Genomic DNA, 14937 nt, shown 5'->3' on the forward strand with positions numbered 1-14937 from the left:
TTATTGCAAAATAAAATAAGCATAACCAGATAATTAAAAACTTATGGATTCATATCATAAGATAAATTACCAGACTATTGTAGCAACAGTATCTGGATACTCTGTGGCAGGACTGCTAAGCTTCTACTTCCCACACATTTTTCACTTATAAATAATCTTGAATTCCCTATATGTTTTACTAAAACCCACTGACTATTATCCTGGTGCCTTCACGGCTCTTACAGGTCATGGCATGGGCCACCCATCATGGGCCACCCATCACAGGCCATGATAGACTAGGTGCTCTACCCAGTGGCAGCAGGATCTGTAGAATCAGATACATCTCCCGCTACCACCAGAAAATGTTACTAGCTGCTCGTGTCCAAATGCCATCTTTTTATGAAGTGCATGTTGCACTTCATAAGGTTGGGAAAGGGGAGATGAGCTGCCTTTCGGAGTTTAGCATGTGTTATGGTGAGAACTATGTCGAGTGCACCTGCCTCTTATATTCTATTAGGAGAGACTGGTTAGAAATTAAAGTACAATGAAGAGGTCTTACCAACTCTCTTGTAGTGCAGCTATTAATAATGATCCTCTTTAAAAAGGAGAAAATCCAGGACAAATGCTCAACTGGACTGGCTGCTAGAAGAGAAGGCTAGAACCAGAATGTTCTAGGTAAATCAGGATACTTCTCTTCTTAAACCTGGAATTGTCTTTGACTCCAGCACATGCAACCAACCCCTAAGTCTTGTTTATGTTTTATCTGACATTTCTCTTGAATTTGACCCCTAGTTTTTATTCTCACTGTATCCACTTTAGCCTAGATAATTGTTACCACACAACTGTGTTATTTATAACAACCTATTTACCGATCTATGACCCATTTTCTCCTTCTATCCATTCTCTTCAACTTACCGTAGTTTTCTTTCTCCAGAAACTTGTGTGTCTCATCACACCCTTGCTGAAAAAATCTTTTAATGGCTCCTCAGTACCTGCAGAGTAAATTCCAAATTTGATTCGAAGTATAGTCTGCCCCTATTCTACACTGACAGATTCATTTCTTACTCCTTCCTTCCATGAATCCTTCACTCCCGCTTGGCTTGATCTCTCACCATTTCCTAAAAATGCTTGGCATTTGGCATTTGCTGTCCATGCTTGTGTTCATGCTGTTGCTTCTTCTTAGTCTTCGGGACCTGGACCTCACTTGTTGAAATCTGACCTGTAAGTCCAAGTAACATCTTCAAGAATCCTTTTGTGACTCCCCATCTAGAAATACTTTTTATCCCCTGAAGTTCTGCAATAGTGTAGAAAATAGTCTGAGGGTGTATTATACAAACACCTTCAATTCAAAGAGCTTTTCAATGGCAAACTCTTGAAGGACAGAGATGATCTCTTTCATCTTTTGATACCCAACAATGCCACACAGTACCTTTGAACATGCTGCTACTTACTAAATATTCACTGAGTGAGTTAGTAAATGAATGGCCAATGAGTCCACACTGAAGTAATAATGAATAGAGTCCTTCCTTTAGAAAATATATTTACAACTTAATGGAAACTGCTCGTCAGTTTGGTCTGCCATAACAAAATACCACAGACTGGGGGGAGGAAGGGCTTAAACAACAGACATTTATTTCTCACAGTTCTGGAGGCTGAGAAGTCCAAGACCAAGGTGCCAGCAGATTCAGTTCCTAGTGGAGACCTCCTTCCTGGGTTGCAGACAGCTCCCTTCTTGTGTCCTCACGTGGTGAAGAGGGAGAGAGAGGACTCTGGTCTCTCTCTCTTTCCTTATAAGGATACTAATCTCACCATGGGGGGACCCATGATTCATCTAAACCTAAATTACCTCCCAAAGGCCTCACCTCCAAATACCGTTACATTGAGGGTTAAGGCTTTGGCATATGAATTTTGGGGAACACAAACATTCAATACATAACAGGGACATTCAGTCACAAGTAATGATTAAACATAAACCTGTCAGTAGGAGAATCTTTTTGAGTGAGCTGACCTTTTGGTCTGTAAAACACTACCAATAGGTTGATTCACCTTTACATAGTCTCAGCCTTGCTTATTAAACTTTGAGTCTTCCGTAAATACTAAACAAGATCAATTTCATTTTTTATAACTCTGATTTCCATTAACAAAGACATTATGAATAAAGATATAAGGTGCGAGTGTGTGCTTGTGTCTCTGTATATATCTCAAAGAAAGGATCTACATCAAACTGATAACAGTGGTTACTTACAGGGAAGATAGTGGCATTGGAGGGGTGTATTATTCTTGTACTCCTGATATGTTTCAATAATTCTGTAGTGAACATACATTGCATGTTATGTGTAAAATAGAAAAATAAGAAAAAATTTAAAGAAGTCTTAGCCTCCATGGCACTATGTGTATGATCTCTCAGAAATGTGACCTGCCTTCAAAAAGTTCACAACACAGTATTCCCTTTGAAACTCCCAAGAAATGAGGGGAATAAAAATTTGGCTCAATGCTTTTTCAATGACAAATCTTACCAGAATAAGAAAATAATCTATGACTGAAAGTAAAAATCTATTTGGCAAGTAAATAATATAGAGAAAAAAGAGAAAAGCATGGGAAAGTAGAACTCATGTGTTTTATATATTATAAAATCCCTTTACGCAAAAAATTTTACAATCCCAAAGTCAATGGATTCATAGGCCTAAGATCTGAAAAACACTGTGACTAAAATCATTAAAGCTATTAAAGTATTTAAATATTTAATTCTTTAAGGATCAAGTAAGTGTTAGCCATAAAACAAAATGAGAGAACATCTGGAAGGCAAAGAGGTTGAAAGATTGAAAATTAAAAAGCAAATGGTGTGCTTAGTGCTACTGTGGGACCTCGGCAAATGGATATAAACCCATTTGAAGATAAATACAGAGTTTGTGTAATTACAATGAGCCTGAAGATGGGTTTAGCATTTATACATCTCCCGGGAAGCTTAGTGAGTCAGAAACATAAAACCAAAGCAAAGGGAGGTTATTAAAATATTATTTCCTGTTGTATTGTAGAACTCGAGAAGAGAATAAACATACCGATTACTTGCATGGCCGGTTCCACGTCTGTTGTGGCCTCTTCCAACAATGACAGCAGCTTGGCTGATATCTGATGCACGGATTCAATGTTGCTAAACAAGCTATCCACGTCCAGCCGATCAATCTGAAGAAACACAAACACTGAGCACCAGCTGATGGAGAGAGACGCACTGTATTTAGGACATTTTCTCCTGCTAAACAGTAAGCATTTTCTGTGTCAGCCCATGCTGCTTCCATCAACCGTTGCTGTAAACATTCTTATTTGGGATTTCTAGAGTAAATGTGCAGTTTTTCATGCAAAAAAAAAAAAAAAAGGATGGTGCATCTGTTACCTTTTTCTTTATTTTGACCAAGTTTTAATGAGTTGGATGTACATGTGCATATTCCTATAAGAACCAGAGTATGAAGAAGACGTAAGCCACCTAATCAGTATTTTTATTAACTGCCATCTATGAGGGTATTGTACCAGTGTGTATGAATTTAGAACACTTTAATGCTTATACAGCAGAAGTCAGACCTCACTCTAGGCAAGTAACTATTTTCAAAGCTGTTCTAAAACCACAGATGTTCTAAAAGCGATGACAAGTAGATGTACTGAATTGCTTCCTGCTTTTTTTCTTAAAAGAAATGTGAATGGAAATTTCACCAAACATGTTCTACTAATTAAAGTTTCATCATATTTTGTAACTTCATGCACCCCCTCAAAAACCAGTATAATCATTCCTAGATCTTAGAGTCGGTGCTTATAATATTTTATTTATTCATTCATCTCTCCTTCATTAAGTATTTCCTGAGGGTCTTCTATGTCTCAAGAATTATAATGAAACCAAACTCTGTCAGAGGCATTGGGTGATTAGTAGAGGGATGACCAATCATCCTAAGCTATCTAAGTAGAATTTGGTGAGATATGTGCCCTGATATTGCTGGATCTTACTCTAAATCTTTCTCTTGAGTTTAAATCTGATCTCCTTTCATAATCAGATAGCATCTAATTGGCTCATGAGCAGATTGATACAGGCTTCACTGGGCTACCACTGGGAATAGGAGTACGAGTAGGAGTACGTGAGGTCATAGGTGGGCAATCAAGTCATCAATCACCAAGTAAGTCATGGAAGAGCTTCAAAGGTAGAAACCAGAGCTGCTGGTTCACAACCAGGTCAGCAAATTAGGGATGAGAGACACAAGGAGTTCACCTAAGGATCAAAACAGGAGGCCAAGAAACTTAGGGAAATTGGGACAAAGGGTATAGGGTTAGAGGCCGATGTGGAGGAATTCTGTAGATGAAAAGTCAACACTGCAGCTGTTTTCTCACGCTCTCAGCATTGGTTTCTCTAGATGTGCTAGGTCTATGGCGGAGGGAGAGGAGGAGGGAGACAATCTGCTCATCTTTTTATCTCATCCGTTTTCGACTTTGACTCATCTGTTATTCCCCATACCAGACAGAGATATTATTTTGATACAGATACTCTGTTATTAAACATGGAAGCATTGCTTCACATTCCACCTTGTTTAAAATTTGTTGACTACGTCAGTTATTTCTTATGCAATATCATCTAGCTGGCCGCATTCCTCTGAACCATCATGGGAAATTCCTCACCTTCCTATCATCAGTCTTGTCTTCAAGAAAACTCCCAGCCTTATGTGTTATCAAATTCCATGTGATTCTATGTAGTGGGTTTATTTCAATATTTTAATTATTATTTGATTTTATTTTAAAAATTTTAAATTTAAGTTTTTTATGTATTTAAAAATAATCTGTATTTCCATGATTACATTGCAATCATTATTAGCTCTTAAGGTATCTAAGTATCTCACAAAATGTTCCTTTAAGTACTCTTTTTAATAAGATAGGGCACATACGGCTGTTCTGCCTGAAATCTTTGGATACTTAAGACTTTCAATTTCTATTTTACAAAGTATATTTAATATTATGCAAACTATCTAAAAGGTAGGTAGCAGTTACATGACTTTTTTTGTAAATGAGAATTTTAAATGGCTAAAAATGTCACATATTTCTGGGTACCACTGATTTAACACATTTTTATTCTAAGGAATTGCTTTATGCATTGGGTATTAATTAAATAACAATGGGGTAACTTTGCATAGTGCAAAATATGTTTTCTAAAAGTTGTGTATGAATTAAATTTTTGTAGATTGATTCACTTTATTTTTAAAAAGTTTTTTTTTAATGTGTATTTATTTTTTGAGAGAGCGCGCGCGAGAGAGAATGAGAGAGCATGAGCAGGAGAGGGGCAGAGAGAGAGAGGGACAGAGGATCCAAAGTGGGTTCTGCCCTGACAGCAGCAAGCCTCAGGAAGGCTCAAACTCACAAACTGTGAGAACATGATCTGAGCCGAAGTCAGAGGCTCAACCGACTGAGCCACCCAGGTGTCCCTAGATTGGTTCGCTTTAGATGTACCATTGAACACTTCGTAAAATCATATTTTGAAATGAATGTTTCTAACATAAAATTTCATTCCCAGTTTACTTGCTTTATATGATAAAAGATCAGATGTAATTGATAGAGTGTACCCTATTATTATTTCATTTTGTGAAATAATAATGTGAAAAGTTTCTTCTGAAAAGTTTAAAGGTTTTGTATTTATTATTTCATAGATCATTGCAACTTTTCTGTAAGATATGAATTAGTTTGAAGATAGAAAAGCTCATGTGGAGTGAAAAGAGGTACCATGTTCAAAATTATGAAGTTCAGGGCGGATTTGGAACTGGAAATTCATCTTTTAATCCTTTTCTTTAGTCCAATACCAGCAAATGCTGACAGAATATCTTGCCATCTCTGGATTTTTTGATGTCTTCCTGAGGTTTTCACAAAGTTGTTACTTCTGCAATTTATTTCTCAAGGTCAGAATTCTGTCTATCTGTCTAATTTAGATTTCAAATTCATTTTTGTAAGGATTTAATTCTATATTCTATCTGTAATCTTAGCCCAATGTAGCAAATACTAAGTAACAAAAATATAGAATTTAATTTTATTTCTTTTTGAAGGACAGAAAGGATTAAAACATCAATTGGCCTGGTTTCAATCGTCTGTATCACCATGGGCCCATGGGGATTCTGTGAATCATAAATTAAATTCACATTCAGTCATTGCTTTGCCAAGGAACAAACAAATGTCTGATCCAAATAGGCTTTTAAAACTGGTAGATGACTTTATAATTATTGATATAAATTCAAAGAAGCATTTATATACATTTATTAATCATTTACTAGAAATGGGCAATGCTCTAAAAGCTTAAGTTATATTTTAAATGGATTAAAAATTTATTTTTGGAAAAAAAGCTTTAGTCTTAAGTATACATTATCCTAAGCAAAGTCAATACATAATAACTCAAATGTACAAAACAGAAAAATTAAAGGTTAGTGTTTCTGGTGCCAATTTAACTCTTTGCTTTACAAACATATTCATCACAGGATATACTTCATGTGGCAAGTTCTCATTACACTTAAATAACGTTAACCTTACAGTTCCATGTATGCAAAACTCCCAGGTATAAATATCTAAGTAAAGGAAAACAGACCTATAACATTTCATCAATTGGGTGACTATAATCATTGGTGTAGAGTTACTTTGGACTGCACAAGCACTTTAAATGCACTGTGTTTAAAGCATTTCTTGCATTGCCCTGCACTCATATCCTTGTCTGAGCTCTTTGTTTCGCTCACAGATGTTTTGCCCTCATATTACCTTACAACATTCTACTTGTCTGAAATGAAGATGGCAATGATAGTGTTTGTCCAGTAGTTTTGCCCATCTCTCTCTCCTTTCTGTTGCTTTCTGGGGGGAAGCCAGAGCTCCCCAACTCTGATTGGGTGGAATTGTCAGTCATGGTACCCTGACTCCCTCCCCACTCCCTACAAGGTGGACATGTGACCTAACTGGCCACAGTGATTGGCCCAGGATGTGCAGGTTCCCAAGTAGAACCAATGAGGATCCTCCCAGATTTTTAATGAATAGAAGGGCCTGGATTGTAAGTGCTAAGTATGTAAGTTTCTATCTTCGGCAGTCATCTTTGTGGAGAGTTTGATTGCCATAAATTTGATACAGAGAAGGAAGCTAAGCCTGGATCTACCTTGCCTAAGGCAAGATATACTTATTACAGAAGCTAATAAATTGTCTTTTTATTTAAGCTAGTTTGAATTTTATTTGTTACTTATAACTAAATGGGGACTAATACACTTTATTTCTAACCAAAAATCTCACTTCCTTTTAAGAAACTTTCCTGTTCCCTTGATTAGAATTAACCTCTCCCTCTCCTTGCCTCCATGACTCTGGCTTTGTATTACTCAATGCTTCTGCTGAAACCCACTATATAGTGAATATCAGGGGTATTTATTAATTTATCTGTCTCTATGTCAAAACTGTGAGCTCCTTCAGGACATTTGTCTTTGTGAGTTGTTTGAATACCCCACTGGATCTAATATACTACTGGGCCCATACCTAGTTACTCAATAAAAGTTTGATAATTTAAATTGAATTCAATCCCTACAATTGAAATGATCTATTTACTCTGTGGGAGCCATCAATAAATGTTCCTTGCAACCACTCTACTGGGCTCTGAATAACAAGTACAGTAGATAAAGATCCAAAATGGCTTGAAAAAGCAAAAGCAAAATTACCTAATTTGTTTGTTAAAAATATCACCTTAACTGGATATTTTATAAGTTTCTACTTAACTTTAGCTACAAAGACAAACGGTTGTGCTCAGTTTGTCTATTAGTAAACCCGGACAATTTGCTGACAGAGGCCAAGTTTCCTTAGTTTACACTTGGGAAACGCCTGTTTATTTAGTTTTCTGTTTAATGAGCCCTGGGACACTCAGCCTTAACCCACGGGGAAGAAGAACTAACCATGCTTAGATATCACACAGACCTCAATCACAGACACCTTTAAAAGTGAACATTGAAAAGAAGGCTAGGAACAAACTCTTAAAAAAAAACATACTATTATCGTACAAGTAGTTCGTGTTCATTGTAGAAAATTAAAGATGGGCAGAAAAGTAAAAGAAAAGAAATACAATCACCTGTGCTTCTACCACACAGCAATAACCACTGATATTCTGAGGTCTATCCTGCCAAATTTTTTTTCTCTCTCTCTGAGTGTATGCAACTGTACAAAAGATTTATGTATTTCAAATAATGTTTTAAAATGGAACATTTTTTCATATCATTAATTTTCCTGAGTTGCACCATTTTTAATGTCAACACTATGTAGAAATACTTTAGTTTACATAACCAGTCACTAAATCTCTGAAATCTAAATAGAATGTCATTTTCACTCTTACAACCAGCTCTCCTGGCGAAAACCTGGTTTACATGCATGATTATTTCCATGTGATAAATTTCATAACTACTGAACTAAAGTTGTTGGCATTTTTTTCTTTTCTTTCTTTTCTTTTTTTCTTTTTTTTAGAGAAAGAGAGACAGAGTGTGTGAGCAGGGGTGGAGGCAGAGGGAGAGAGAGGGAGAGAGAATCGTAAGCAGGCTCCACACTTAGTGCAGAACCCAACATGGAGCTCAATCCCACGACCCTGGGGCCATGACCTAAGCCAAAATAGTCAGGTGCTCAACCAACTGAGCCAATCAGGAGACCTATGAAGTTATTAATATTTCTTAAGGCTTTTAACAAGTTCTGGCAAATTATAGTAGCAATTACAAACATTGTTTTTCTTCTAATAACCAATGGATTAAAAGCCCCCAATTGGATATTATTGTCCTGACCTCAATTTAAAAAAAATGTTTTAGGCTTCTAATTTGAGATCAAAATCACACAACTTTAAAGTTACACACACACACACACACACACACACACACACCAATTATAGAAGAAGGAAGACAATAAATAGCATTGACTTTGAGGGTTGCAGTGATTGTCATCAATCAAATGCTTCTCTGGAAATGGTTTCTGGAAAAGATTTCAGTTTTCTATTTAGTGTGGCTTGGCAGCAAATCTATGTTCAACACAGGGCCCCAAAGTGGGCCCTTAATTAGAATTCATACTGGTGAAATCTACCTTGAACATCATCTGGCTCAGTCTAACAGGACCTTGGTCCCATCTACACCTTCAGCAAGGCATTTCCATGTACAACATTATGGGGAGGGCTAGGTGTGTTCCCTAAATTAGTTTGCCCCATTATTAATCTTTGCTCCTTTAAGTGCAATAATATTAAGACTAATTGTAAAAAGTAAGAGGAACATGGAGGGAAGCTGGAAATGTATAAAAAACTAGAATAAGTGGAAATGCAGTAGGGACATTCTGAGAGGAAAGAACCAGGTCTTGTTTTATTTTTTAGTGAGGCAATTGAGAAGGAAAGGTTTGTGAGACAGAAATTGCAGCAAGTGGAAAAGAGGATGTTGGCAGAAGGCCCTGGCAACCACAGGGTTAGGATAATTATCTAATTACTAGGGCATTTACTCAGACAGTTGGCTTCTAGATTACAAAGCTTTTCAGGGTAAGCTAGCCATTATTTCATCAGGTTTCTCAAAACTACTGATTTGTATGTGTGAAATTTCCTGCTGTGAAACTAGATTCTAAACTGGCTAATTGAGTTGAACTACAAATTGAATCAATATCATGGCTAGACAGCAAGTCTTAACTAATCTTGCAGCTAAATGCCCAACTTACCCGATAGCTGCCAGGAAACATCCCAGGCCAGAAGACATAAGGTGGACAGACCTGTATCAGTGCAGAGATGTCAGTCCCTTTGCTGAAAGTCAGGTTGGGATTCTGGGACAGACATCTCACTCAGCTTGTGCACGAGGGAAAACAGAGCCAACAGAGGTGAGTGAAGGCCAGACCAGAGACTGCGGTCAAATTTAAGAAATTCCCGAGTCCTCTGAGAAAAGAAGAGGATTGAGAAGTCCATTCCAAGCTTTGTTTTGACTACTAATAGAAAAGTAAATTGCTGATATTGATATCCTTGGATAAAAGTGGATAGTTGACCAAGGGTCCCTGGCTTTGTTTCTCTTATCTGCCTTGGCACAGGGACAGGCAGAAAAGAAGTCATCTGGGGTTGGAGGTAGTCTTCAGGTTTGCTCTTCTTTCCTACTTAAAATTTTATATGAATGCTTGAGGACAAATAGTACTGCTAGGAATAGCCCTTCTAAGCTGAAGATCCAGTAAATTTTGTGACTCTTTGGAAATTCTTTAAGAAAGTATAGAATAAACATGTGAGTTATATTGTCAAAATACCAGGGCAGATGTTTGGGCACTGCATGTAGTAACTGCACCACCAAGTTCCAGACTCCAAACCCCAGGGTCATGACAAGTTTGCTCCTGTGTCACCTGGACCTTAGATATCAATAGTTTAACCACACAATCTCCAGCATCCATGAGCCCTTTATGTGACTCCATAAAACTCTATTGGGTCCCCTTTTGTATCTCTGAAAAGGCTTCTAAACTCTTCTTTCTTCCTGGTTCCCCAAATCAGCTTGCCTAGTACTTTCAGTCTTTTTATAAACATAAGTTTAATGGGGTTCACAACACAATGATGAACTCCCCTCCTTTAAAACATTCAGTTCTCCCCCATTTGCCTATAGAGAAGACCCCAAATTCCCCAGACTGACAGTTTTTTCTGGCCAAGACCTACCTTGTCTTACTCCAATTATTTTTATTTTATAAGAACTGTCTGCTCCAATCAAAAGGGATGGCTTATCCTCACACTTGTCACATGCTAGCTCACTTACAACTTCTGTGCCTGCAGCTCTCCACTCATGGTCTCTTGTACTACTCTCTTGACCATGCCTTTGCCTAACCAGTGTTTATTTGACAAAGATTCTATCCCTTCTCCAGGACTTGCTAGACCATTCACCCAGTCTGAAGTCATTCATTAACAATCAATAAGAGATTATTTCTGTTCATGTCCCAGTCACTGTATTAGGTGTTGGGGAATATGGCAATGAGCAAATGAGACAAAAATTCATGCCTCATAAAGGAGACAGGTAAATGATATAAATAAGTAAAATATATACATGTAAATAGAGGTAAATGTTATAGTCATAAAGTAGAGCAGAGAAAAGGAAATGGAGAAGTTGGGGGAAGCTATAGCCCTGGTAATGCCTCACCCAATCCCCTTTGTCCTAGTGTTCCTTTACACATTGAAGGGCTTCCTACTGCTAGTGTCTTTGATTCTGTATCTAAAGGCTTTCTCCTACCAGAGATTCCTGCCCTGTCTACACACAAGGAAGTCCAGAGTGTCTGGAATGAACACTCTCAGGAGCATCCCTCAAACATTGTTTAACGGGAATTGGTGGATCAATACCCTTCACATGGCACAACTCTGAGATGTGTTGTGTATAGTGCCCTGGAGTCCCCAGTGGGATATGAGCCTCAGTGGGTTGCAGAGGCAATCTGCTCCTGAATGTACGCTAGATTGTCTTCTTTTCCTTCTCTGTCTCATTTCCCTGTTCCTTGACTGCTGTTCCAGGGGATCATCTCTCAAATAAATGACTTGCTCTAAAACGCTTTTTATCTGGATCTGCTTCTAAGGGAACCCAGTGTAAGACAGAGTGAGGTGGAGGTCAAGGAGTGAGTTGCTGAGTGAAGACTTGATGACAGTAAAAGAGAAAGCCATCGAGTTTTCTAGGGGAAGGACATTTGAGGCAAAGAAAACAACAAGAGCTTGAAACAGTAGTGTTCCTGGCTTGTTCACTGAACACAGAGAAGGCCAGAATGTAAAAATAGGTGAGGTCAGAGAGAATGAGGAATCATGTACGACATCAGAGGTCATCATAAGAATGTGAGGCTTAATAAGAATGAGATGAGAAGCCATTGAAAGGTTTTGAGAGGAAAAGGGACATGATCTGACTGATATTTTTAGAAGAATCACACTGACTGCTTGGTTGAGACAAGGATGGAAAAAGAGAGATGGGTCATGAGGCAGGTGTAATAATCTAGGTGGCTATTGAAGCGTTCTTGAATCAGAGTGAAAGTAATGGAGGAGGTGAGAAGTGGTCTAATTCTGGGTAAATTTTGAAGGTAGAGCTAATAGAATTTGCTGGTAGATCCAATATGGGTTTTAAGAGAAAGAAAAGTCCAGGATGACACTAGGGTTTTTTGCCCAAGCATCTAGAAAAACAGAGCTGCCATTTTTTAAGGTGAGAAAGACTGTAAGGGAGTAAATCCTAAAAGGAAAATTAGGAGCTCAGATTTGGATTAATATTAATTGGAGATGCCTCATAGACGACCACATTGAGATTTGACTGGGGAGTTGTATATAAGTAAAGCAAGCTTTCAGGGATGATGTCTAGGGTAGAGATAAACATTTGTCAACCATTAGCATGTAGATAGGATTTAAAGGCATGAAACCAGATCAGATACTCAACAGAGTGAATGTAGACAAAAGAGAGAAAAAACCCACAGCCTGAGCCTTGATCTACTTTGGTGTTTAGAGAAGTTAGAGTAGTAGGGGGAAACCAGGTGCATGTGGAGTCGTAGTTGAGAGAAAAAGGAAATTATTCTGTCAAATGCTATTAAGAGGTCAGGAAAGTGAGTGTCTTCTGCTAATGTCTAAAGTAATTGTTTGCTGCATAACTAATTAGCATAACTAATCACGAACCGCCTTCTGTCGTGATCACTTCCAGCATTGCCTTGAAATATATCTTTGATTGTTATTTGGCTTTTTATGTGTTTCTAAGTCATTTTCTTGACCAGGTTATAAACTCTTCTAGGGCTGGACTATGATATAAATTTCCATTATTCCTATGCAGAATTCAGCAGAGGGCATTGTATGCAATAGACACTTGACAAACATTTAATCTTTTAATTTGCATATTCCACTAAAATATCACATTCTCCATGAAATATTGCCTAGTTAATCTGTCTGGAAGTGATCTGTCCCTTCTGTGAACTCCAATAGCACTTATTGTCTACACTTAGCAATTATTGTTTTGCATTATGCATTATCTTTTCATAGCTATGAGTCTTGTCACCTCTAACTAGGGATCCTTAGTCTTTGAGAGCAAGTATGAGTTTCACATGTCTTTAAATATTCCAAATGGCCTAAAATTAATTAATTAACTCATGTAATCACTAACCTTGTCTGTATTCAAAGTGCTTTAAATAAGTGTTTCTTAATAAATATGTATTTCCCCAATATGTGTTTTCTTTCTGACCCGGCACTATTTGGTCTTTGGAGTCCAAGATTTATGGTCCTGCACTTATTTACACAGCTATATTGATCTCTGCCTGAGCAAAGCTGCCCCAACATCTCTGGCTTGTCATTTGAGAGGTTCATAGCAACATTATAATAATTACAGCCACTGAAATTTTGTCGCCGATTCTCGCAAATAAAATGGCAAGTAAAAGAAAATGAAAATAGTAGTTTATGCAGCTCAGTTCTGAGAAGTGAGATGATGAGCACAAGATCATGTTACCCAGGCTGAAGAGATGACTTTCCTAGATACTGAAACAGATCTATGCATCACATCTCTCTCTCTCTCTGTCTCTCTCTCTCTCTCTTTTCAATTCTGGGCATTCCAAGCCCTGCTCTGAACTGGCAAATGCATTCATTTATCCCTTCACTGGTCCCAGCAGGTTCTGGTCTGGAATAGATAATAAAAATTAGAGAAAACCGATGTTTCCCTAAAATTGAGCTTATGAGGTGCTTATAAATGTAACAACACTGTGGAGAGCTTCCATCATAAAGCTGTAATACAAGGATTAAAAAAAATCCCTCATTTTTTGAGCTGAGGCTTTTTTTTGAAAAAGCAAAGATAAGAGATTTCCTACCCGTACAAAGAATTTTCACATTCTAGCCTATTGATATATCAGTTCCATACCCAACTAAATCTGAAGCCAATCTGACGGCAAACTATGTGCCTTCTAAGATGACAAAACAGAAAAGTCCCTCCCGGGGAAAATGGGAAAGTGAACAGCAATGACTCTGTCAGTACTTGAAAAAGAGGCCGGTAACATATTCTATAGTAATGCAGTCACTTTGTGGTTGGCAGCACCATTTACTTGTGTGATTTTTATTTTTAAATGTAACATTACATAACTATAGTCTCTAGCACATAAGAACCGCCCTTATTTTTTAAACTATTTCTTAATGTTTATTTACTTATTGAGAGAGGGCACAAGTGAGGGAGGGGCAGAAAAGGAGAGAGAGAGAGAGAGAGAGAGAGAGAGAATCCTAATGCAAGCAGGCTCCACGCTGTCAGCACAGAACCCACCAAGGGCCCGATCCCACGAACTGTGAGATCACAACCTGAGTCAAAATCAAGAGTTGGACACTTAACCAACTGAACCACTCAGGCCCCCCTATAACTATTTTTTTTAAGTAAACATTAACATGGAGCTTAAACTCACCAACACAACATCTAGAGTTGCATGTTCTACTGACTAAGCCAGCCGCATGCCTCAAGAACTGCCCTTATTAATGTTCTAAAAAGTGGGAGAAAAAAGTCATTATATTTTTTTTTCTGACGTTTCTAATTTGACTTCAAGTATCTGACCTTATAGTGGAGGACCAATGGCCCAGATTTGTAATAAATGTTGGAATTTTGCAAAGGGGGTGAAAATTAAGTTAAAAAAAAAAGGTGTGGCCATGTAGACCATAGATTCTTCATTGTGATGTGATCTTAGTAACCATGAAAATCAGTACTTTTAATTGATTGAGGAATATATGCATTGATATTTAAAGCAGTCTTCCAGGAAGAATATTATTTAAAGTAAGCACATTAGCTCAGAAAGCCAGTAAGAAGAAGAATCAGGAATTCAAAAGTATTTCTTTGAGTAAGAAATTTTATAGCATGGGAAAGAGCCAAGATACACAGGAATTTATTATATGCTATACAGTTTCCTTTAAACAACCTAATGTGTGCCCTTACCCTAAAAATGTAGTCTCTATCTTTCTGAAACAACAAGAAAAAGAGAAATAAT

General features: G+C 37.6%; 1 protein-coding gene and 1 long non-coding RNA gene across 3 annotated transcripts in view; one reads left to right on the forward strand and one right to left on the reverse strand.

The window, feature by feature from the left end:
- Window positions 1–14937, reverse strand: part of ARHGEF38 (Rho guanine nucleotide exchange factor 38) — a 131406-nt gene that overhangs the window by 66139 nt on the left and 50330 nt on the right. For both annotated transcript variants that reach the window (XM_045056035.1, XM_003985118.5), the window contains exon 3: window positions 3039–3162. In XM_045056035.1, the coding sequence (XP_044911970.1) occupies window positions 3039–3162 (124 nt within the window). The remainder of the gene's footprint in view (window positions 1–3038; window positions 3163–14937) is intronic.
- The window catches only part of LOC109499041, a 29387-nt gene that overhangs the window by 6906 nt on the left and 7544 nt on the right, over window positions 1–14937 (forward strand). Inside the window, exon 2 of the long non-coding RNA XR_002156155.3 lies at window positions 3015–3239. This is a non-coding gene — a long non-coding RNA (uncharacterized LOC109499041). The remainder of the gene's footprint in view (window positions 1–3014; window positions 3240–14937) is intronic.

The sequence above is a fragment of the Felis catus genome, chromosome B1 (genome assembly GCF_018350175.1).
Source record: "Felis catus isolate Fca126 chromosome B1, F.catus_Fca126_mat1.0, whole genome shotgun sequence".
Classification (NCBI taxonomy): domain Eukaryota; kingdom Metazoa; phylum Chordata; class Mammalia; order Carnivora; family Felidae; genus Felis; species Felis catus.